At 42.4% G+C, this 26,368-nt stretch overlaps 1 protein-coding gene across 6 annotated transcripts in view; it reads left to right on the plus strand.

Annotated features, from left to right (window-relative positions):
- The window catches only part of DENND2B (DENN domain containing 2B), a 149,723-nt gene that overhangs the window by 99,196 nt on the left and 24,159 nt on the right, over positions 1–26,368 (plus strand). For 5 of the 6 annotated variants that reach the window (XM_075188527.1, XM_075188529.1, XM_075188528.1 and 2 more), the window contains 8 exons: positions 1,800–1,936; positions 12,094–12,242; positions 13,909–14,124; positions 14,248–14,344; positions 16,298–16,342; positions 16,847–17,031; positions 19,872–19,981; positions 20,776–20,845. In XM_075188527.1, the coding sequence (XP_075044628.1) occupies positions 1,800–1,936; positions 12,094–12,242; positions 13,909–14,124; positions 14,248–14,344; positions 16,298–16,342; positions 16,847–17,031; positions 19,872–19,981; positions 20,776–20,845 (1,009 nt within the window). The remainder of the gene's footprint in view (positions 1–1,799; positions 1,937–12,093; positions 12,243–13,908; positions 14,125–14,247; positions 14,345–16,297; positions 16,343–16,846; positions 17,032–19,871; positions 19,982–20,775; positions 20,846–26,368) is intronic. The other variant, XM_075188531.1, reaches the window with a different exon arrangement.

Below are 26,368 nucleotides of genomic sequence, written 5' to 3' on the forward strand. Positions count from 1 at the left end.
CGAGTGTGGCCCGGCTTGTCCCGTGGTCCATGTAATTAATGATCAGGTGGAGGTATAACAAGTGTGGCCAGGCTTCTTCTGTGGTCCATGTAATTAGTGATTAGGTGGAGGTATAACGAGTGTGCCCGGGCTTCTCCAGTGATCATTGTAATTAGTGATAAGGTGGAGGTACAACGAGTGTGGCCGGGCTTCCCCAGTGGTCCATGTAATTAATGATTAGGTGGAGGTATAACGAGTGTGGCCGGGCTTCTCCATTGGTCCATGTAATTAGTGATCAGGTGGAGGTATAACGAGTGTGGCCGGGCTTCTCCAGTGGTCCATGTAATTAGTGATTAGGTGGAGGTATAACGAGTGTGCCCGGGCTTCTCCAGTGGTCCTTGTAATTAGTGATTAGGTGGAGGTATAACGAGTGTGCCCGGGCTTCTCCAGTGTTCATTGTAATTAGTGATAAGGTGGAGGTATAACGAGTGTGGCCCGGCTTGTCCCGTGGTCCATGTAATTAATGATCAGGTGGAGGTATAACGAGTGTGGCCAGGCTTCTTCTGTGGTCCATGTAATTAGTGATTAGGTGGAGGTATAACGAGTGTGCCCGGGCTTCTTCAGTGATCATTGTAATTAGTGATAAGGTGGAGGTATAACGAGTGTGGCCGGGCTTCCCCAGTGGTCCATGTAATTAATGATTAGGTGGAGGTATAACGAGTGTGGCCGGGCTTCTCCATTGGTCCATGTAATTAGTGATCAGGTGGAGGTATAACGAGTGTGGCCGGGCTTCTCCAGTGGTCCATGTAATTAGTGATTAGGTGGAGGTATAACGAGTGTGCCCGGGCTTCTTCAGTGATCATTGTAATTAGTGATAAGGTGGAGGTATAACGAGTGTGGCCGGGCTTCCCCAGTGGTCCATGTAATTAATGATTAGGTGGAGGTATAACGAGTGTGGCCGGGCTTCTCCATTGGTCCATGTAATTAGTGATCAGGTGGAGGTATAACGAGTGTGGCCGGGCTTCTCCAGTGGTCCATGTAATTAGTGATTAGGTGGAGGTATAACGAGTGTGCCCGGGCTTCTCCAGTGGTCCTTGTAATTAGTGATTAGGTGGAGGTATAACGAGTGTGCCCGGGCTTCTCCAGTGGTCATTGTAATTAGTGATAAGGTAGAGGTATAACGAGTGTGGCCCGGCTTGTCCCGTGGTCCATGTAATTAATGATCAGGTGGAGGTATAACGAGTGTGGCCAGGCTTCTTCTGTGGTCCATGTAATTAGTGATTAGGTGGAGGTATAACGAGTGTGCCCAGGCTTCTCCAGTGATCATTGTAATTAGTGATAAGGTGGAGGTATAACGAGTGTGGCCGGGCTTCCCCAGTGGTCCATGTAATTAATGATTAGGTGGAGGTATAACGAGTGTGGCCGGGCTTCTCCAGTGGTCCATGTAATTAGTGATTAGGTGGAGGTATAACGAGTGTGCCCGGGCTTCTCCAGTGGTCCTTGTAATTAGTGATTAGGTGGAGGTATAACGAGTGTGCCCGGGCTTCTCCAGTGGTCATTGTAATTAGTGATCAGGTGGAGGTATTACGAGTGTGGCCAGGCTTCCCCAGTGGTCCATGTAATTAATGATCAGGTGGAGGTATAACGAGTGTGGCCCGGCTTGTCCCGTGTTCCATGTAATTAATGATCAGGTGGAGGTGGAGACATATTTATTTTTAATACAAACCTATAATAATTGTAGCCTCAAACCTCAGAACTGTGATATGGGAGGACAGAGCCACAACACGTTCTTCTAACTTTCCTTCTTCTCTCTCTTCTAGAAAGTCTCTGGAGTTTGAGGAAGCCTCCAGTGTCCAGTCCTTGGGCTCCCCCTCACCGGTAGAGAATGGTACGGAGAAAAAACACCGCTCCAATTCTAAAAGCACTTTAGAGGAGAACGCCTATGAAGACATTGTGGGTAGGGAGATCAGCCTAACTCATAATATTGTATATATTATGTGATAACAGAGAGGGCTTAGGACACAGGTCATTAATTAACCTACAGGCCATACTGTTGGCCTTTAACCTTTACTATGGTTAGGACTATCCAGCTCAACATGTCCCCGGGGCTCGGCCAAACGACAGGAGCCCCAAGGAGCAACACAAGACTGTGGAAGGCTTTAGCCGAAGGTTTCAATCCACTCTGAGCCAAAGGGAAAGCATGTTAATTACTCATGTTACATGGAAAACCCAGTGGGGACTGTATTGAAAACACATTGTCTGGTCAGCTGTTGTCAAGCTTTATAAATAATAAGATTTGGCCTCGATTCAGAAGTTATTTTTATAAAGTAGAGCAGGAGACACAGAGCACACACAATATCTCTCCACCGACTGCGGTCTATGAATGTTCTGGTCCTTGTGTTTATCCTCCCAGCGGATCGGATAAACCAGTCTCTGTCTCGCTGATTACAATCTCCCTAGCCTGAATATTTGTAATCAGATTTTAATATTCCTTACTTAGAGGTATTAATGGTCTGGGCTTTTAATCTTCCAGTTTATGAATCTCTTTTGTTTATTGTGGACAGAAAAAAAATACTTTTCAAACTTTGGTTTTAAAATAGCACGGCTGAGGTCACATCTCAGAGACGAAAGGAGATTAATTAGGAGTGAACTGACATCAAACTCCTTTATTGTATGTAGAATGGCCTGTGTATCTGATTTTGCAAAATATTGCAGAGGTTTAAAAAAAAAGATCTTGTTTCCACTATCATCCTGTCTTCCTGAAAAACTCTGCTTCCTTATGACGACCTTGTGTAGAAGCCCTATCTATGGACTGTATCTATGGACTGTTTAAAGGTCTTTAGACGTGTTACAGATGTCAGGACCTAAGAGCAGACCCCCCACTTTTGAACCACAAACTAGGACTCTGGAGATCAAGCTGTCTTTAAAAGTCAAACCTTGCATCATTGCCATATTAAATTTATAAATCATTTCAAGGTAACCATTTGAAGCCCAGAAAGAGTTTGTATTCTCGGAAAACTATCATATTACTATTATTATTATTATTATTATTAACCTTTATTTATAGGCTGCCACATGAGGTCCACAGCACCGTACAGAGAGAAAACAAGATATGGTATAACAGTACAATACAGCGTATACACAAATAAGTAAGTTATTTGTACACAATTAACATTACAACCCTCAATACAGCTACTGAGCTGCAAGAGGTATGTTCAGCACAGACTGAAACCTGTGCTCATTAGTATGGGTGCAGCTAACAGGTTTAGAGCCACTGAAAGATATACAAAAACAATGGAGGAGTGGAGACAATGGGCAGAGAGCCCGAGGAGGAGGTGCGCAGTGTAGCTGGTGAGAAAAAGTTATAGGTAATGAGAACAGGAAAGAAGAGGGCCATGATCACTAGAGCTTACAATCTAAAATGAAAGGGGCAGACAAACGTAGAAACATGTGGATGAGCCAATGTAAGAGGATCTGAGGGCAAGAAGCAATAGTGGGAGAGATGGAGGATGAAGGAGGGTGAGGTGGTTAAGCGGAGTATAATAATGATTTCTTGAGGCCAAATAAGAAACTATTCTGGAGAAATCCAGCACATATAGCATTTCTTGGCAAGAAGACTCATGATGACTACGGTATCTTCACGGTATCTTCACTGACCTGCAAACAAATCCACATGTCATTAGGATCTGCTGAAAGGCATCATTTGATAGCTGACAGCATGACTGTTTTCATTTAGCTTGCTCAGTTTTTTAGAAGTCAAATGAGCACTTGATTTGTAAGCCAATCAGGTGCTGCATTCACCACTCGCCTCCCAACCATAGAATGTTTGAATTTCTCGTTCAGTGTGGTCCTGCAGACTTGATGTCGACTCCCAGATATCTTTTTGTTAGCAAATGTTTAACTGGTGAATTAAAGTGGCAAGACAGGGTAGCAACAGCATCATACAAGGAAAGTTCAAAAGACACTGTACCTTTAAGTATGAGGGTGAGTGTGGGAACTCAGACAGTTGCCTAGTTCGGGGGTAGCCAGCAGTCAAAACATGCAGTCATCCAGGAGAGCAGCCAGAAAGATACAAGATCTACCCGTTCGCTGATTCAAACTCCATAATGAGTTGCCCCAGGAAGCTGCTTATATAGGCCTGAGGTTGAGGTAATAAGCATTAGGTGTTTACAAGTCATTGCCAGCTCCCTGTCTGCACTAATATAGCAGGATTAGCAAAGTTGCCGTAATTTACAACCGAGCCTGTGGCCCACTGTGTAGAGGCTGTAACTCGGAGCTTGTAGTTCAAGTCCTGGTCATCACCAGACTCCTTCTGCGCATTGATGGCAGTGGAGCTGTCACGCCATGCCAGAAAAGAAATGTGATTTTAAAAGGTGACACCTGAGTGCCAGCACCAAATCCCTCAGGGCATTGGGGATACCTGGATAAGAAGCAGGGTAAGCTTTTGAGAGGCCGTTAGTCAGGCACTGTATTAACATGGAACCTGACTCTTGAAATGTTGTGGTCAGGAGTACGATGATTAGGATGAGTATAAGGCAGTATATGTGCATGTCCTAATGTAGGTAAATATATCTCTTGTACTGTAACGAATAGCAACTATTTAAATTAATCAAATCAAAGATGAATTATTTGTTATGCGTGGTGTCATGTTTGCGGTATGTTATGGAATAATCTAGCTTGTCTTTCATTAGACCGGCCATGCTCTTGGCCAGAAGGTAGCATGATCTCATCACGCAGACCTCAGAGACAGGAGCATGACTGACTGCAGAGAAATCACATTTATATTAAGGACTTAAAGGGGAACTGAAGCCTAGAAATCTAAAACAACCACTGCGTTTTCACTTCTTAAAAAATAATGTATTCCAGATTTTTTCCCCCGCAGGATTTAGAAACTGTTGTGTTTAATTCCCCCTCTAAATCTTCTTATTTACATGTAACGAGAGCGGGGTCAGTGCATCTGATAATGCTGTTCTGTGTGCAATGGTTTATAATACAATCTTGTCTAGTATGGGGTCCGCAGGTGCAGTTCTCATACCGGTAAATACAAAACACAAAATGTTTACACTCGGTTCCTGCGATTTAGATTGGAACGGTTTAATATATAGCATCCTGCACATCTGCACAAATACACAGCGTCCGGGGTCACAGTGAGGTTTCTACATACGCCCATTTCTTTATCGCTACATACATACAGCACTTGTGTCTGGACCATATTTCTTATAAGAGAGTTCAGAACTCTCTCCCATCTGCTCTAGAAATTGTTTAATAAAACAATCTCAGGTATTGTTATAGACGTGATGCTATACTATAGAAAACTATTTTCTCGCCCCACCCAAAGCCCTTATCCATCCCGGGAGAAATGACATCTAATTCTGGGCTGTAGATTTTATTCTTCAGAAGAGAAATAAGAAAAGCTTATAACTGTGGGATCTTCATATTTTACACTAGACATTGGGGGTCCGAAGTTTTGGGAGCTCATCCGGACTCCCTGGAGAGCAGCCCGAATCCTGCCCGCTTCGTTGCTGAAGTGGGAGGACGCGGGGCTAATCACAGCACCCCGCCCCCTGCTATAATAGCCCGAAATTGGTATTGTATAGCAGTCGGCGGGACCTAATGGCACAATTAGAGTGGTCACGCCCCCAAGACACAGCCAACTTTGGAGAACACCCCCTAGGGGTGATCTCCAGAGTTGGCAAGTATGTTCTAACGCCCAGTTTATTAATGAAAGATAGCGGTAAGCCAGCCAGTCCAAGGTGCCTCTGTGGATGCTTGAAAAGGCGGCCCGCACATGTGCACAGGAGCTGGAAGCCCGTGAGTTGAGATCTGCAAAAGAAGAAATATTAATGAAGTTTGTTTAAAAAAAAAAGCAAAAAAATTACAAAGGAAAAAAAGTTTATTTAAAAGAAACAAGCAAAAAGGGCTTTATTGTACTATTTTATCTTGCCTGCCCCTTGCTATCGATAGCGATAGGAGAACAACTCACTCAGCATGGTTTTGGGCTTTTCAGCCATTAATAAATGTACTGTTCTATAACTATATATATATATACAAGTTAACCCGTGCATGATACTCATGCATTCTAGTCAAATCAAGCTACTTAAGGTGTTAAAAAGGTTCTTGTCATGCATTTGGGCCATAGCCCAGGCCTCAACCACCAACCACTCCCCACTGTCACCACCGGCAACCACCAACCACTCCCAACTGTCACTTCTCCTTCAAGAAATATATATATATTTTTTTTAAATCTTTATAAACACTTTTAACAATTAACAAATTAAATTAACAAATTAAAAACATCTTAGTATACCAAATTTCAGCCCTTTCTGAATTTTTTTTTCCACACACACTAAGAATTTAGTAGGTCAGTGTATACCTCCGCCCAGCAGGTGGCGCTGCAGCTTGGTTTTATTTTTTCCACACACAGACAAACTAACACACGCCACTAGACATTTATATTATAGATATATATATATATATATATATATATATATATATATATATATATATATATATATATCACCAATTTAGGTTGATGGAGATGTTTTACTATTTTATAACCTCATATAAGACCCTAGCTTTGTTTATGTGCAAACAATACAGCTAAAGAGTTAAAATAAATATATCAGGATAGATGTTTATTTGGGCACGGGCTTAATTTTGCATAAAAGGGACTTTTTCTGTGGGGAAAATTTCCAGGAAAAGTTGCTGACTATGCAGGAGTAATAATTAAAGATTTGATTTTACAGTACTTTACAGACACCTCTTAGTCACATGACACCAGCGTCGGTCAGAGTCGGCATTGCGCACAGTAGACCGTCGGGGAGCCCGCTTTGGTTCAGTGACAGCTCTGTTATGGGAGCAGAGAATGACTTATCAACACCATTTATTCATATACCGTCAGCAACTTTTGTATCGCTTTACAATTGGGTGCAAACACAGTAATTAGACAATACTGGGTAATACAGACAGAGAAGTAAGAGGACCTTGCGCGCAAGCTTACAATCTAAGGGACTCACATGTCTTTCCCAAACTGTGGCAGAATGTCACTGTGGCTGGATCACTTATAAATAACTTGGATCATGTAGAAATAATTTATTGTAGAAATGTATTTCAATTAGTAGTGCAGGCACCAATGTATATAATTGCAAATGCACTTATCGTGTTACATTGGGATGTGTTTTGTATGGAAGTGTCATTATTCGGGATGTAACTTTGCTAGAGGAAGTCTGTTTGCTGATAGCAGGAAATGCTAAGTAACTCTTTTTATGTGAAGTGACAAACACCTGTTTAGCCTGTATACCCAGAAGGGGGCCGCTGCCTTTCTGTCTGGCGTGACTGGATCTCAGGTAATGCAAGCATCAAGTTTTAGCACATAACAGAGTAGTGTAAATATTGTTAGCTTTGCATTGCATGTAAATCCATGTTTGGGAAAACATATTGTATCCTGATACTAAAAATAGCTCAGATGTTGTGGAACCATCTTGGATCAGGGGGCTGGCTTACCCCTGCAAGGAGTTATGTCAGAACTGTATAAAAAGTGAGCTTTTTGAGCATGTAATGTATCATTCTTGTACCATCTATACTTCTGGAATGATCGCTAGTACCACAGACTGGCGTGTCAACTGTCCTTGTTAGGACTACTTGAGCTAATAATCCATCTTTTGCTTCAAGAACCTGCTTTGACGACTTCTGAGGATAAGAATTGTCTCCTTTATCCCGCAGTGTGTCTGGCACGATCCCCTGGGAATCTCACATACGCCTGACTTAATACGTTCTTGGCAACAGTGAGCAACAGATTGCGCACAAATGTAGCCACCCTACTTCGTAACAAACTATTTCCATATGTACAATGTAACTGCGGGCAAAAAAACTTATTGTGTCTCGTCATGTTATATTATCTGGTAGCAAGAAACAATAAAATATTCCAGTAACTGTAACAGGCATTCCGGCGGTCCTCTGCGTAATTCCCCTCAACTACAGGCATCCCATTGGATCTAGGACTCCATGGGGTAAATGTATGAAACTGCGCTTTTTGCACGTTGCTGATATTCTGCGACTTTGCAGGGAAAATTTAAAATGGCAATGTCTTTAAAGGCAAGAGAAGAAGTACATTTAAACTCTCTGGTAATTATTTATTGAACAATGCTGTAGTTACTACTGATTATGGCAATTAATGGTCACAGTTGTAACATCAACCTCAACAAACAATCCTTCTGTTTTGATTGAATGTATATGTCAGTTTATCATGGAAATATTGACAAGCTCCATTGTGTGGCGTGGGTTGTGAAACACATTGGGGAACATTTATGAAGATTGGTTTTTGACTGTTTATTTGCATGTATACAATTTTCTAGTGGGCGGGAATAACAACCAGTAGTCATTCAGATCGCTGGACTGTTCACAGCAGCACAGATTATATCAGGAGATGGCTGATGTGTTAGTGAGGACAGGGCTGCATGTGACATAGGCAGTGACATGATGTGAGGAGGGGAATGGAGGCAGCAGGAAGCCAGAGACTGAGAGTTATATAGTGGAAGGAGCAGGGTCTCCAGCAGCACATAATATATCAGGAGATGAGTAAGCTTCCTGCCTCGGGCTCCTGCTCTCCCATATCTTCCCTCCCCTTCTACAGTATCCCCAACCAGCTCCTGATTAAAGAGCAATCTCCTCTCATGTTGGCAATGAAAGCAGACATTCATACTTATGGATATATACATGGAACATACACGAGATAACATAGTGTAAATTGTTCAAATTCGCACTGTATGTGCCACAGAGAGAATGCATGCGTGTGCGCCTGTGCAGTTCTGGCACTTACACCCACCTGTGCCAGGAGTGGTGGGACGGGGGAGTGAAGGGACGATCTAAATTTGGCCATGTACAGTAAAGACAAATATGGCTCATGCAGATCTGCCGAAACACGCATATATACATGCCTGTTAGGAGTCGTATGTTTTGCACCTGTTGATGCGGAGCGGGTGGCATCTCAAAATGTATAAGGCTGTGGTTGGAAATTCGCTATTTTTGCATGTTTTTTGTTAAAGTAATTTATGCCCATTTTGCATCCAAATCTGCATCAGGCCCATTGTGTGTAGGCAACATGATCACTTTGAAGGGGCTGCAGTTACTTTAAATTACTTTATCTTTATGGGTTTCTACTAAACTTTTTTAACCATTTCGTCATCCAGCAGAGCTGTTTCTGTTCGTTGAAATTGGATACGACACGGTCCTGCTCTGCTTTCTGCATTGGACACAGCTGAATGGAAGAAGCTCCTTTGTGCTGTATCTATGTGCAGTAACAAGTAACGTCCCTGTCTGATGATATAAACACGTGGCTTCCACAGAAGGAAACCAGAGGGATAATAAAAAGTGTTCAGCGTTGCAAACTAATGAATGGAAGTTATATGAAGGTGTAAAGTACCCACAATAAATGCCACCAGGCCCCTCTGTTCTGTGTATAGAGACCCAGAAACCATTCCTTATCTTCATATTGTTGCCTGACGTTCATCTCAGCTTTCAGCAACTTCTAGTTTGTTTCCTATGCAGCACTTGGCAGACCCGTGGCCTGGTACGTAGGTGTGGGATCTGCCAGACCTCCCAGTACGATCTGCTTTGGTTCTTCGTATCTCTGTGTACGTATTACGCCATGTGTTGCCTTGGCACTGACCATGAATTCTCCAGTCACACATGGCTGGAACGTCACATTGCTGTTCACTTATGTGTGAGTTACCCCAGAGGTTTCCCCTCTGGAAATATCCTTATCAGGAGCCCTGTCCTGTAGGCCGGAACACTCGCTTCCGAGCACGTCCCCTGATGGGCGCAGACTGTAAGAGTGACATCATTTGTGATGGATGAACACAGACAGGTCTGGTCCATCGAGCTCAACTTGTCATAAATTACCTTGATCCATAGGACGGCAAAATAAATTTCCCAATGTGACAGTTGCCAGTTTACCCTCACAGGGGGGAAGAAATCCTTCCTGACCTAAAAAATGTTAGTCGGATAAAACCCCTGCATCAATCGCCACAAATGGCGCCCCTTAGTCTGACTGAAACAAGCAACCATTGCAAAATAAAACTTGTTTTTGTATCATTGGAGCAGCATAACTCTAGTCTAAACACTTTTAGGCTGACACACAGTGAATACTGCGCCAGTATCTTCTGTGTAATCAGTCTGAGCATGGCCAGAAAATTGTCTGCACACCGATGCAGACTTGCGTGATTCTGACACTCGCTCCCGTTTGCCGCCTGGAGAGGCTGGACGGGAAGAGACGTCTGACGTAGCGCAAGTACATTAAGGGTGTGATTGCACAATTGCAGACAGGTGCAGACTAGACCACAGACTGTATAAGTCGTATTATTTACAAACGCAGAATAACAGACAATAACGGGGCATATATTCTGCTTTTGTGCCTGTGTTTAAGCATTTTTTTTTCCCACACATGAGGCGGTGAGTTGTTTTTCCTGTTTTAGAGAGGTTTTTGAAGATTTATTGATGTCTAATAGCGAATATGTATTTTGCAAGCAAAACAAATGGTTGTAAACTTGGGCATAAGTGCATCTATCAAATGCCTATTGTAAATCCTGCCCATATCTTGCAGCTTTCCATTTCCCCGCAATTTCAGGTTTTGTTTAGTGAACTCAATTTGAAGTCAATCTGCATCAGGCCCTAAATTATCCTAAATATATTGTTTCTTATCATACACAATACATTTAATTTTATGATGATTCGTACCAGGCAAAAATGTGTTGGCACTAGACAACGGCAATGTGGATTACAATAGGTCGCTTATGGTTAGTCTACATGACAATAGGTCTTGTAGACTGCAGCAAGGCTTAATGTCCTGTCTCCTCACTGCACATCCGTCTCCCATCTCTGCCAAACCTTACTCTGGCTCCCCTTCTACAGAATCCTCTTCAAACTCCTCACAGTTATGTACAAGGCCCTCTCCAACTCTACTGCCCCCTGCATCTCCAACCTCATCTCCATATATACTTCTTCCCACCCTCTCCGGTCGGCCAATGACCGTCTTCTTTCCTCACCTCTGGTAACCAAATCTCACTCCCGAACCTAAGATTTCTCCAGTGCTACCCACCACCACTGGAACAATCCATTGTTTTATCAGACTATCCCTTAGCCTGTATAGCTTCAGTTATTGAAAACCCACCTGGAAAGCCTCCGCGTAGCCATTTCACCGCCATCTCTCCTTCCTTGCCCTCAGATTCCCTTATTTTGACTCACTACCATATACAGGTCTCCGCCTGCACTGATTATACCCCTTGTACCCAAATAACTGTGTTGAGAATCAGAGTATTATTTGTTACTGTATTGTATTGTATTGTTATACCTTGTACCTGTTTGCACTCTGCACGGTGCTGTGGATCTAATGTAGTTAATAGGTTAATAATAATATATATAATAATAATAATAATATATGCTCATGAGTTGCCTTATTACTATATCCTACAAATTTGTATTCTTTAGATTGATGTTTAAATGTTCACCACCACTCAGTATCAACCAGGAGCCAGTCGCTTAAATCTAGAAGTCATCTGGACCTTTTACATTTTTTTTAGAGCTGTTGAGATCTAAAGAACGTATCCTAAAAAGAGACATGGCAAAAGGAATGCTTCAGCTTGGCTACCCGGCTCCTGGCATTTGTCCAGATCATGTGTATACCTAATAAAAGGTCTCACGATCCCTCTCTTTACCACATGTTTCTGACGTGGCTGAGGGAATACGGCAGCTCTGCAGGAGTTAACAGGCTCTTATTTAAATATAAAACATCATTTGTCATGGACTAGATGGCACTGCTTGGGAACGAGGGCTGTATTCCCGCTCACAAGAGCCCTTTCCACAGAACCGCTGCCCAGCTGGTTGATCTCAGGAGCCAGTCTTGTGAATTCTTTGTGTGCGTTAGGGATAGAAGAAAAAAAATAAGAGAGAGAAGGATGGAGGGCTGTGGAGATGTTGCCAGATTCCAGCTGCAGATGGGGGAATGAGTCATACAGGAATCTTAGGAGATTTTGTGCTGAGCTCTCGTTCATTTCACATGATTCTAGTTTTCTAAACCCAACTCTGTTTTTTCTTCTCTGTTACAATAAAAAAAACAAGGCGAATCCCCGAAAGAAAACCCCTACGAGGATGTGGACCTGAAGGGAAGGCACTTGGGTCGCAAGTCCCAGCTGTCACCCGACAGTTCGACGGCGTCGTCAGACAGGATGTGGAAGACTCCAGACAGGAAGTACACAACTCCTACCCAGGTGCGTAGCTGCTTCTTACACTGGTGTGCAGGGGCCTGGGACATGCCCCAAAACATTGCGGTCACCAGTTAGACCTGCTGGGAAGGGACATCATACTAAGGAGGCACAAGAGCAACTGAGTGGACTGATAATTCAGTTCTGCGGATATTTACCAGAGGTGTCAGAGGGACAGTCGCCATTGTCAACTGGACACTGCATCTTTTAATGATTGCTATGTTTCATAAAGGAATGCACAATTTTTGTTAATATTAAAGGACCACTAACTCTAAAATGCCAATCACTTTATATAATAGAGTTACTCATAGGATTCATCTATATATATCCAATATGTTGCCAAACATTTGTACATACTACATACATATATAAATATAGACGCACATATATGTATGTATATTAGTGGCAGCCTTCCCTTATTTCTAGGTACAGTTCCAAGTTTTAAGTATTTGTGTCTAGAAATATTTCTTCCTAGAAATGTCCCTGTTTTTTGTTTTCGACAAAAGGTGGCTAAATTTAACTGGTTGCTGTGTTCTCCACTAGGATCACTGGCGGGACATCTGCTGTGTCAATGATATGCTGGTCATTGATGATTATAACATAATAGTCACTGTAGGTCATAATATGCTGGTCATTGATGAGTATAATATAATAGTCACTGTAGGCCATACTATGCTGGTCATTGATGATTATAACATAATAGTCACTGTAGGCCATAATATGCTGGTCATTGATGAGTATAATATAATAGTCACTGTAGGTCATAATATGCTGGTCATTGAGTAGTATAACATAATAATCACTGTAGACCATAATATGCTGGTCATTGATGAGTATAACATAATAGTCACTGTAGGTCATAATATGCTGGTCATTGATGAGTATAACAATAGTCACTGTAGGCTATAATATGCTGGTCATTGAGGAGTATAACATAATAATCACTGTAGGTCATAATATGCTGGTCATTGATGAGTATAACATAATAATCACTGTAGGTCATAATATGCTGGTCATTGATGAGTATAACAATAGTCACTGTAGGCTATAATATGCTGGTCATTGAGGAGTATAACATAATAATCACTGTAGACCATAATATGCTGGTCATTGAGGAGTATAACATAATAGTCACTGTAGGTCATAATATGCTGGTCATTGATGATTATAACATAATAGTCACTGTAGGTCATAATATGCTGGTCATTGATGAGTATAACATAATGGTCACTGTAGGTCATAATATGCTGGTCATTGATAAGTATGGTCACTGCAGGAAATAATATTCTTGCCTTTATTAAGTAGAATATGATGGTGAGTGTAGCAAATAATATGCTGGTTGTTAGTGAGTATAATATGATGGTCACTGCAGGGAATAATATGATATCTAATTTGGACAGGAAATGCTTTCTCTTCTCATTGACTTGTACTTTTCTACTTTTCGTTCCTGTCCTCTGGGATATAAACGCTGGTTGCAGCATCAAGTGGGCGGGGCATTGTGTATGATGGCGCTAAATCATCACGCCTCTGTCTATTAACATATGATATCTTCCAGAATCAGGGAGTGTTGTCACACATGTAAATCCTCCTGCCATACAATTTGCTGAAGAGTTGTCTATTCCCTCAGTGCCGCTCGGCGTCGGCTTCACTGTAACCTGAATGTGTTTTCCAGGTAACGTCTAAGTCTGGGAGTCATTCGCTGCGTGTCGGGAACTCCTCCGAGAGGAAAGGTCATCGTGTAACTCGTCTGCCCAAACGGCACAGTCACGATGACATGCTGCTACTGGCACAGCTGACAATCCCACCCTCGCCCTCCAGCCTGAATGAAGATAGCCTCAGCACCACCAGCGGGCTCCTGTCCTCACGTAGGGCCCGCAGGATCCCTAAGGTGAGCACATTGTTAGAGTGGGCACTATGCAAGCAGGATATACCCCAGCTCTGTTCTACTGTTCTAATACTTGTATTTGCTATGTAAGGTTTCCAGGTGCTATAAACTGTTTTTCTTGAACAGCTGGTGCAGAGGATTAACGCCATCTATAGTGCAAAACGCGGAAAGAAAAGATTGAAAAAACTTTCAATGTCCAACATCGAGACAGCATCACTGAGAGGTAACTGAGTAATATAAGTTAATATTAGACTGACACAATGTCCTGACTTGTCTGTTACACTTATGTCCCCCTATTTACACAACTATAAACTTGTGATCTGAGCACCACCTGCGTCACTGTACCGCTGTGATTCAGGCTACGTCCACTCTGTCGTCTGAAATGTGTGATTTTATTGCATATTATAAATCAAAGCACTTATTTTATATGTGTCTAAGACAAGACAGGAACATGTGATCATATTCATGTATCAAACCTTCTAAACACCAATCAGATTTTAGCTATTGTTTTCTAGAATGCACTAGATAAATGATAGCTACAATCTGATTGGTTGCTATGGGCACCTTTCTAGAAGGCTTGATACAGCTAACCCGTAGAGTATAATATATATATATATATATTTATAGTTAGGAACAAATCCTGTACCCAGACACAGTTTTCACCAAGCTATAAATTATCCCCAAAAATGTCTGAATGGACTTGATACAAAGTAACTTGTAATTACAGTAAACATACATCTTTACTGTTGTAAACAGAAAATAATGTATCCTCATTCTGACTTCTGTAACTGACGGCTGATAGGGGAGTCCACAAAATAGATGACATCTAGTAATTTAATGGCGATATGTTTCTTGGTTGATCATTCATTGTACGTGTATATCTGGCATTTAGATATTGTGTGAGGTTGCTAATCATCGTAAACAACTATCATCCGTTCAGATTTTATCACTAATCGTTATAAATCCTGGGCTCCAATTTAAACCTATTTGCAAATTTGTTTTTCATTTTCCCATTCATTTAATTTCCCAGATTATTCCCTAATTTCCCATCCTGAATTTCCCTTTCAAAACTGAATTCCCAGTCTCTCTTATATACGGACAATTTTTATTTGGCGTGTTCCACAGTGTATAAGACCAATTGGTGTATCTATTCCTCTGAGCACTTGTCTGTACTAAGGACATGTGGTGTGTACATGTATCTGGTCCTTGTGTATCAGATTCTGAAAGGGAACTGGAAGTCGGGGATCCATTAAATGAGCCGTGGGTTGTATCTATATATTAACAAGTACACGGTTTAGTTCTCCCTGTAATCAGTAGCTGGATCCTGGGAGATCTGCAGACTCTGCTGATAAAGTAATTCTTAAGGTCCTTATGTTGGTTGTCTCTTTCTGTGGTGATGGATCCGCACAGACTGTAAATAATGTATAGAATTATAGGATGTGTCTGTAGTATATCATCATCATCATCATTTATTTATACAGCACCAGCAAATTCCGTAGCGCAGGTTTTCGTCTGCGGTGTACACAGGTGGATTCATCAAAGCAATGGGTGAAACAGTTATTCATTTATAAGGGTTGGTGGGGGGAAATTCATTGAATTATTTGTGGAACTGGATTAGGTCTTGTTAACTAACAAAATTATTTATGACATTATCTACGTAGAGGTTTCTGGGTACAGGTGGACAGGAATCATGAAGAGATTTGGACAGATTGTGCGTCTCTCGTTGCTTGTATGTACAGAATACAACTGACGGAGGTGACCAGCAGGGGTCCGGCTAACAGGACCCCCCAGATACAGTGAAAGTACCATTATCAGAAAGGCAGGGGATTAAGTAATCTCATGTATAAAGTCAGAAACCCCTTTACCATCACTCCTGAAGGCATTGCTATATTTATCCAGCTTAGTGTTGGTTCCTGAAGGTGAGATCCTCCAGGATTTATTTTTATAGTTCCCTCCTCAGCTGGTGGGGGGGGGGGGGGGGGCTGTTGTCTATGTTTATCTTGTAGTGGAATTAATCTTTGGGACGTACCTTTCAGTAGAAATCCCCCATTTCCCTGCAGTGCTCAGTTCTCTCCAAAGCTTTTGTCGGACTCTCTGTGAATCCTGTACACAATACTGGTGTCAGGAGTGTAGTCGTTAAACGTTTACAATTATCATTATTACTTTCTATCTGCAGATGACAACAGTGAGAGCGAAAGTGACTCGGACGACAGATTCAAAGGTGAGGAGGGAATGTGGGGTGTTATTTTGTTTCATTGTGGTTGGTAGAGATATTTACAATGGAGCAGAATGTATTGTGGAAAATAGTCCTCTGTGGCTCAGGAGTATATTGTTCAGATAAATGACAAGTGGGGAAATTTAATTAATTGTAAATACGTTCTGTTCCATGATTCACTGCAGTAAACTCTGCTTCATCTATATAAACATCCTTCCAATTCGTAGATGTCTGCTGCAACCCTCTCTGTGATTGGTGGGAAAATGTATGTAACCCTGTCTGTGACTGGTGGGAATGTGTATATAACCCTGTCTGGGATTGGTCGGAATATATGCACATATATATACATATATATATATATATATATATATATATATATATATATATATATATATATATGTGTGTGTGTGTGTATAATACAACAACTGGTAAAAATAAATATAACTATGGCCGTAGTTGGTGTCAGCTGTAGTCAAGTTTAACCCTTAGTGCCTGTGGATACTGTTCCAGCACACACCCAGCGTTTGGTTCACATCCAATCCATGCTGAACAGAGCCCCCAGTTACCGTACTCTGGAACTGGAGCTGATCGAGTGGCAGGAGCGGGAGCTGTTTGAGTACTTTGTGGTGGTTTCTATGAAGAAAAAGCCGTCCAAAAACACGTATATCCCTGAGGTGACATATCAGTTTCCCAAGGTACGTACCCTGAACCGTATCCTGATCTCTGTGTTACACCCACTTATAATACACCTGACTAATATCAATGATAACATTATACCATTACATTAATTTCTAATACGCCCCACTACTATCATTATATTGTTACATTCATTTATAATATGCCCCACTAATAACATTACTCCGAGTTCCACCCTTTACAGTCATGGCCAAAAGTTTTGAGAATGACACAAATATTATTTTTCACAAAATCTGCTGCCTCAGTTTTTGTGATGGCAATTTGCATATACTCCAGAATGTCATGAAGAGCGATCAGATGAATTGCAATTAATTTCAAAGTTCCTCTTTGCCATGACTATCAACTTTATCCCAAAAACAACATTTCCACTGCATTCCAACCCACCACAAAAAGACCAGCTGACATCAGGTCAGTGATTCTCTTGTTAACACAGATGAGAGAGTTGACAAGGACAAGGCTGGAGATCACTCTGTCATGCTGATTGAGTTAGAATAACAGACTGGAAGCTTTAAAAGGAGGGTGGTGCTTGAAATCATTGTTCTTCCTCTGTTAACTATGGTTATATGCAAGGAAACACGTGCAGTAATCATTGGTTTGCACAAAAAGGGCTTCACAGGCAAGGTTATTGCTGCTAGTAAGATTGCACCAAAATCAACCATTTATCAGATCATCAAGAACTTCTAGGAGAGAGGTTCAATAGTTGTGAAGATGACTTCAGGGTGCCCAAGAACATCCAGCAAGCGTAAGGACCGTCTCCTAAAGTTGATTCAGCTGTGGAATCAGGGCACCACCAGTGCAGATCTTGCTCAGGAGTAATTTTCTCTGAAAAACGCTTGTCCTGAGAATGAAAGGTGAGTGCTACCATCAGCCCTGTGTCATGCCAACAGTAAAGTGTCCTGAGACCATTCATATGTGAGGTTGCTTCTCAGCCAAGGGAGTGGGCTCACTCACAATTTTGCCTAAGAACACAGCCATGAATAATGAATGGCACCAAAACATCCTCCAATAGCAACTTCCCCAACCATCCAAGAACAGTTTGGTGATGAACAATGCCTTTTCCAGCATGGTGGAGCACCTTGCCATAAGGCAAAAGTGATAACTAAGTAGCTCTGGGATCAAAACATCGACATTTTGGGTCCATGGCCAGGAAACTCCCCAGACCTTAATCCCATTGAGAACTTGTGTTCAACCCTCAAGAGGCGGGTGGACAAACAAAAACTCCCAAATTCTGACAAACTCCTAGCATTGATTAGACAAGAATGGGCGTCCATCAGTCACTACGTGGCCCAAAAGTTGATTGACATCATGCCAGGGCGAACTGCAGAGGTCTGCAAAAAGAAGGGCCAACACTGCAAATATTTGACTCTTTGAATAAACTTAATGTAATGGTCAATAAAAGCCTTTGACACTTATGAAATGCTTGTAATTTTGCTTCAGTGTCCCATAGCAACATCTGACAAAAAGGTCTAAAAACACTGAAGCAGCAAACTTTGTGAAAACCAATACTTGTGTCATTCTCAATACTTTTGGCCATGACTGTACAAATTAGTATAATGTGTTTGTATCATTGCGTCACTGAGGACACAATCTGATAATGGCCCCTCACTCCTGGGACCCCTTCCTTCTCAGGTATCTGTCACATAAGCTAGCGGAATCTACTATTCTCTCGGTGATGTTTCTTTGTTCAGTGTGTTCTATAGCAACACATATATGGCTCTGTGTGTGTGAGACACGAGCGTGACTCTGTGTGTTTGAGACACGAGCGTGGCTCTGTGTGTGTGAGACACGAGCGTGGCTCTGTGTGTGTGAGACACGAGCGTGGCTCTGTGTGTGTGAGACACGAGCGTGGCTCTGTGTGTGTGAGACACGAGCGTGGCTCTGTTTGTGTGTGTGTGAGACACAAGCGCGGCTCTGTGTGTGTGAGACACGAGCGTGGCTCTGTGTGTGTGTGAGACACAAGCACGGCTCTCTGTGTGTGTGTGAGACACAAGCGCGGCTCTCTGTGTGTGTGTGAGACACAAGCGCGGCTCTGTGTGTGTGTGAGACACAAGCGAGGCTCTCTGTGTGTGTGTGAGACACAAGTGTGGCTCTGTGTGTGTGTTTGTGTGTGCGACACAAGCGCAGCTCTGTGTGTGTGCGACACAAGCGCAGCTCTGTGTGTGTGCGACACAAGCGCAGCTCTGTGTGTGTGCGACACAAGCGCAGCTCTGTGTGTGTGCGACACAAGCGCGGCTCTGTGTGTGTGCGACACAAGCGCGGCTCTCTGTGTGTGTGAGACACAAGCGCGGCTCTGTGTGTGTGTGTGAGACACAAGCGCGGCTCTGTGTGTGTGTGAGACACAAGCGCGGCTCTGTGTGTGTGTGAGACACAAGTGTAGCTCTGTGTGTGTGTGAGACACAAGCTCTGCTCTGTGTGTGTGTGAGACACAAGCTCTGCTCTGTGTGTGTGTGAGACACAAGCTCTGCTCTGTGTGTGTGTGAGACACAAGCTCTGCTCTGTGTGTGTGTGAGACACAAGCTCTGCTCTGTGTGTGTGTGAGACACAAGCGTGGCTCTGTGTGTGTGCGACATAGTGACCATTGTATGGTTTTTTTTAACCAATTTTTATTGACGGTCAAATATATAATACATGACCAATGTCTGTTATTAGTTTCACAAGTCTCAGTATCAGGAGATCTTCTGTCCTGTCACATGGATAATGCACATGTTTTATATGCAGATTTCTGTGTTATTTATTTTATTAGTGACATTTTCTAAATAATAAAATTACAGGTAAATGTGTAAGGATTTGATTTATATATTTGCATATAGTCTCATTAACTGGAGTTTGGCCTCCACAGCTAGAGAGGCCCACGAAGCAGATGCGGGAGGCAGAGGAGCGTCTGAAAGCTATTCCCCAATTCTGTTTCCCTGATGCCCGGGACTGGATGCCCGTGTCCGAGTATAATAGGTAGGTGTGTGCGTGTCAGAGTATAACAGGTATGTGCATATCAGCCTTGAATATATTGTTCTTGTTGTGTGATCCCTGTGGCCCCATGACTGACACATTTGACAGATCGGGGCAGGTTTCGATGTTACCGCGCCAAATACAGTATAAAGTGACGTTACTGCGCCATGTATAAAGTGACCTTACTGCACCATGTATAAAGTGACCTTACTGCGCCATGCATAAAGTGCCGTTACTGCGCCATGTATAAAGTGACCTTACTGCGCCATGCATAAAGTGACGTTACTGCGCCATGCTTAAAGTGACCTTACTGCGCCATGCATAAAGTGACGTTACTGCGCCATGCATAAAGTGCCGTTACTGCGCCATGTATAAAGTGACCTTACTGCGCCATGTATAAAGTGACCTTACTGCGCCATGCATAAAGTGACCTTACTGCGCCATGCATAAAGTGACCTTACTGCGCCATGCATAAAGTGACCTTACTGCGCCATGTATAAAGTGACCTTACTGCGCCATGCATAAAGTGACCTTACTGCGCCATGTATAAAGTGACCTTACTGCGCCATGTATAAAGTGACGTTACTGCGCCATGTATAAAGTGACCTTACTGCGCCATGTATAAAGTGACGTTACTGCGCCATGTATAAAGTGACGTGCCTGAGACCTCGCTGAGCCAGACCCCAATCTCCCCCTCTGCAGCCGGACAATGTCTGAAATTAGCAGCAGTGACCCTCTGGCTTGTATCCATCCTGCAAATTTTCTCACAAGATAAGAGTGTGTTTCTTCTGTTCTAGTGAGACTTTCTCCTTCATGCTGACAGGTGAAGATGGCAGCCGGAGGTTTGGATATTGCCGAAGATTGTTGGTAGGCAAAGAGTCTTTTCTCCATTCTTACAAATGGAAACGTTAGTTTTCCAAATATATTATTGCATATATTTTACTTTTCTTGGAATTCAAAGCATGTTACCCTTTACAAGACACTGCATAAAGCACAATGTGATAAAATGTTATTAATTGACATAACACTTCTGCTTGAGAGCGGGGTGTTTCTGAGGCTGTACAGGATAGAGAGTATCAGAGAGCGGGGTGTTTCTCAGGCTATGCTGGGTAGAGAGTGCAGGAGAGCGGGGTGTTTCTCAGGCTGTGCAGGGTAGAGAGTACCGGAGAGCGGGGTGTTTCTCAGGCTGTGCAGGGTAGAGAGTACAGGAGAGCGGAGTGTTTCTCAGGCTGTGCAGGGTAGAGAGTACCGGAGAGCGGGGTGTTTCTCAGGCTGTGCAGGGTAGAGAGTGCAGGAGAGGGGGTGTTTCTCAGGCTGTGCAGGGTAGAGAGTGCAGAAGAGCAGGGTGTTTCTCAGGCTGTGCAGGGTAGAGAGTGCAGGAGAGCGGGGTGTTTTTCAGGCTGTGCAGGGTAGAGAGTGCAGGAGAGCGGGGTGTTTCTCAGGCTGTGCAGGGTAGAGAGTGCAGGAGAGCAGGGTGTTTCTCAGGCTGTGCAGGGTAGAGAGTGCAGGAGAGCGGGGTGTTTTTCAGGCTGTGCAGGGTAGAGAGTGCAGGAGAGCGGGGTGTTTCTCAGGCTGTGCAGGGTAGAGAGTACCGGAGAGCGGGGTGTTTCTCAGGCTGTGCAGGGTAGAGAGTGCAGGAGAGCGGGGTGTTTCTCAGGCTGTGCAGGGTAGAGAGTGCAGGAGAGCAGGGTGTTTCTCAGGCTGTGCAGGGTAGAGAGTGCAGGAGAGCGGGGTGTTTCTCAGGCTGTGCAGGGTAGAGAGTATCAGAGAGCAGGATGATTTTCAGGCTGTGTGGGACAGAGAGTACCGTAGAGCGGGGTGTTGGGTAGAGAATACAGGAGAACTATGTGTTTTTCAGGCTGTGACTTGATACTGGGCCCTTTAGCTTCATTGTCCCTAGAGACAATCTCGCAACAAATGTATTTCGCAATATATATAACTTTTAAAATATTTGTAAAAAATGTATTTTAGATCTCCGTTATATTTATTGCTAAACAAGATGTGATTTGTAAAAATCTGTGTTCTGTGGAATAGACTGAAAGCAGATCGAGCAGTATACAAACTGACACCAAATCACTGACTGATTCCTCTTAGGTGAAACCACAGGGCAAGTAAATATGAGGTTTGTTTAATCACCAAAGAAAACAAAAACATGTTTTCCCGTCATAAAACTCTTCAATAACGTCTTTAGCTCAGGACTTGTAAACCTGCTCGTTGCTACGATATATTTATCATGACCTGTCAGCAATCACAAATATAGAAGAACGTATGAAAGTTTGTTACACTTTTATCAATCTGTAATCTATGGACAGAGGCCTCACAGACAGTGTTTCTATATAGTTCCTGTTATATTTCACTGGAATATCAGGGCTTATAGAAAGAACATACATTGTAACAGTTCAACGTGTTCTACCTGTTATATGATAATTTGCCCTCTGTCAGTGTTGGAGCCTGACAACCACTTATCTTAGTAGATGGAAATATGCTGATCAGTGTGATTCTCTGTAACTTGTATCTTTGTGTTTTTACTAAGGATTTATTGGGAAATAAAGGAAAACGGTGCTGCTTATAAATAGTGATATATTCCCATTCACATTATGTTAATGGTTCTGTGTTTCCCACCTGTCCGTAGTTTCACTGGATACAATCCAGTAGAGAAAATGAACATGTAAATACCTGCACGATTCCTTTCTATACTGATATATTATATGTACCAGTTTATGGCTAGAAACTCTGTAGACTCCCTGAATCAATCAGAAAGCACCCGATCAGTGAGATAACGATTAATATTGATTTAGAAAGCGTTAGATGTATTGCATGGAATTGAGACAAAATGATTGATGTACCAAACCTTCTATAAAGGATATCTGGAAGTGTTGTCCATAGCAGCCAATCAGATTCCAGCTATCATTTATCTAGTACATCCTAGAAATGATAGGTAAAATCTGATTGGTTGTTATGGGTAGCACCTCCATTTCTCCTATCACATCCCAGCACTGGCCTGTTCAGTCTACCAGTATCTCTTTGGCTAGCAAGGAAAGCTGGGACTTGTAGTTCCACAGCTCTAATATAGACTGAGGATGTGATATTGTACACAAGGGCAGTTATCACGAGGCAGCTCTGTAGTATATGTACAATAAAGCAGGATTGACCTTATTCTGCCAGAAGCACGGCCTGGGGGACAGTCTGCTAATGTAATCTCTACTTTGAAATAATAAATAACAGAATTACACCATGAATACACAAGTGTTTGGGGGTCATGTTATTATGTAAATGGCGGCTGGGAGCTAAACACAGGTTTGTTGAGCTCTTTGTAATGTAATTCTTGGGGACTTTGCGCTGTGATTGTAAGAATATTATCATTAATTCAGTTCTTATTCTCGGTGATGTGTGTCTGAGGTTAGGGCACGTTATTCCCCTGCATTCACAGCGTGTTATTGTGCAATAAAATCTATGTTTGTCTTTTATAGCTGTTGTCTGGTACATGATGTGACACACAGGAATGTTATTGTCTTACTACACGCGTTCCTCCAACCACAGCCATCTAAGAATGACAGTGTAAACAACTGAGCTTGCTAAGGAGAAATCCTGCAAATTGTGATTGGAACCCTTCAGGGTCGGGTCCTCATTAGATCGACCTTTTTAACTCTTTCCTCACCGGTCTGCTTAGCTCAGAGTGATCAATACAGAAATTCATAGATAAAATTAAATGATGATGGTGACGGGAAGCAAAGGCAAACTGAGGGGGGTTTCCTAGTGCCTGGAAACCCTCCTTCAAGTCTGGGGCACTGTATAATTAAGGTGGCTGGACCCTGCCCCCACTTCACACGTCTCTGCTTGAAAAGGAAGAGCTGCGTGCACCTAACAGTAGTGCATGCAGCATTGCCCATGTAGATTACGGGGATAGGAAGAGTTGGAGAGCAGCCAAGCACTGTCTAAAATTATAGCCACGCCCCCATGCATGCTGGTCACGCCCACTGGCGGGGTGGTGTGGAAACACCCCTCTACAAATCCTGCGTTTGCCCCTGGGAAGTCCGTCAATCTCTCCAAACTCGTCTCACCCTCGGAAACTGCAGAAGTGTTGTAACCCTCAGTGATTTCAGGGCATTGGCGGTTAATTCATGTCTTCAGTAATATGGTAAGGGGATTAGTGCACCCATCACCACGTCACACCGTCGAGGCAGACATTTTGTGGGCTGAACTATTATTCATGTGAATGCCAGAGATTCTTGCTTTTTCCATTGATTGATTTGCCAGGTGCATCTTCTCTTTACAAAGCTGGTTTTTAGAGCTTCCTTGTTAATCACATGCTCTGCCACAAGCATGGCTCTCTGCTCACTACATCATGTGTCATGTGACTGTGGTTACTATGGTAATCATGTGACACTTGACAAACTGTGAATCACTGATAGCATCTTAAAGAAAAATGGTGATAATAGAACAGTTCTATGTGTCTTCTCTTAGAGTAATTTAGGTTAAAAGAAGATACTCCTCTTATTTTTTCATGAGATTACAGTTTTAAATGAGAGCCCAGTTATTCCCCCAGACAGTGACGTTTCCCTGCGCGTTTATGGCGACAGAACAAGTTTGTGCAACTAATTCCCGAAAGATTCATCACACATCTCATAACTCAAACTGTGCAGCAGATTGTATAATTTCTGTTTTTCTGCCTCCGGGAGATAAATGTCCGTGTTTCATTTTCATAAATTATCTACTTAAAACCTCTTCAATGGTTGTGGAGCCAACTGAGCGGCTCTGGTTCAGTCAGATGATGTTGTAACACTCGGGTGTAGAATGAATAACGTTTGTTTATAAAGTACAACGTTATTTTATTTGTACAACATGGTTCTATCAAGAACAGTTTAACAAACACAGATAAAAGCTTCCCACATGTGAACTCACAGAATTTAATAGAATAATATAAATGTTTTTTAGAGATTTCTAGGATTAGATAATTGTTTTACATCATCCCTGTACCACTCATGCAGCAATCACTGTAAAATCTTATTGCATATTATCCCATCACATATAAAATTTGTTGTGTTTGTACATGAATCAGGAGTAAGCTAGTAGGTACTTCTACAAAATAATAGCGTAGGATGAATAATTAGTTTATATATTTGGTACAATACAACATTGTTGTAAAAAGAGGATTATAAGAATGCATATAAACATAACCCTGAAGTAGGATTTTTCCTATTCTGGATTAATTTAAATCCCCAAATCAACATGTAGTGAATTGGGGCCAGTGGTGGGCCGTGTACACATAATATTGTGTCACTAAAGAAAGAGTTAAATACGTGAATAATTTATATTTTGATCAGTAGTGAGACCTGAGATTGTTTCCCCCTGCTGGACTTTGATACTAGTGGGAGCTGTGAGTCATTGCGTCGCTTTCAGTCTGACTTTGTAGCTACAACAAAAATAAAGTTTTCTTCTGAGTTATCACAAGCTGGGATATCTAACTGGGTGTCACACACTGTAATCTGGCTACAAGTATCCTGCTGGCTAATATTCAAAGGCCACATAAGAAGTTTTGGATTAGGGGAAATCTGGACACTGTACACGTTAGTTTTTAAAGAAAAAAAAAAAAATCTACATTTGTACTAGAATAATTATTTCTGGTTCTGGTATTTATATCAGCAAAAAATAGAAAACACATAGCGGTCAGTGGGAGAGATGAAGTCATGGAGTTGTGCGTGTGAACGTAGTATAGGGCAGGCAGGGCTGATGGCACTGGGCACGGTCCTGTATGCTGATTCCCATACATGAGTGTTAGAATCCTTGTTAGTCATGAAATGATTTGTTCATTTGTATTTGACTGATATCCCCCTAACATTGTAGTATTTTACTATGGCTGCCCCCTGAGTGTATGGTACATTATAACGAACCTGCTTGTTCTGCTAGTCATACAGAGATTCTCTTTGCTGGTAGACCTCCCTTGTTGTGTAAATGCATCTCGTTTTAGTGGTGGGATTTTCATGTTCATCATTAAGTTTGAACAGTCCTCCAATCTGTAAAGTCACCCCACGCCTTCCAATATACACAGACTCCTCCTCTACTAGCTCATTTACATATCCAATTCCTTAGAATTAGATTTTGTTTTCACTTGATGTTTTATTTGGTGCATCTTGCTGTTAGCCTATCGCACCAAATAATCTTCAACCAGGTCTTCATATATAGGCTCCATTACCAACCCCAACCTTTGTGCGCGCCTATATATCTATCCACAGTGGCTGGATATGTTGATTTCTGGTATCATTATGGTATTTGCTGGTGTAATGTGTGTGTGTGGAGGGGGGGGTTGTAAATGACCCCCAGGGACATAGCGCTATAGGGGATGGGGTATTAGACATTTAATAAGTGCTCACATTTTTTCCTTTGTTTTAC

This window comes from Mixophyes fleayi, chromosome 10, assembly GCF_038048845.1.
Source record: "Mixophyes fleayi isolate aMixFle1 chromosome 10, aMixFle1.hap1, whole genome shotgun sequence".
Lineage (NCBI taxonomy): Eukaryota > Metazoa > Chordata > Amphibia > Anura > Limnodynastidae > Mixophyes > Mixophyes fleayi.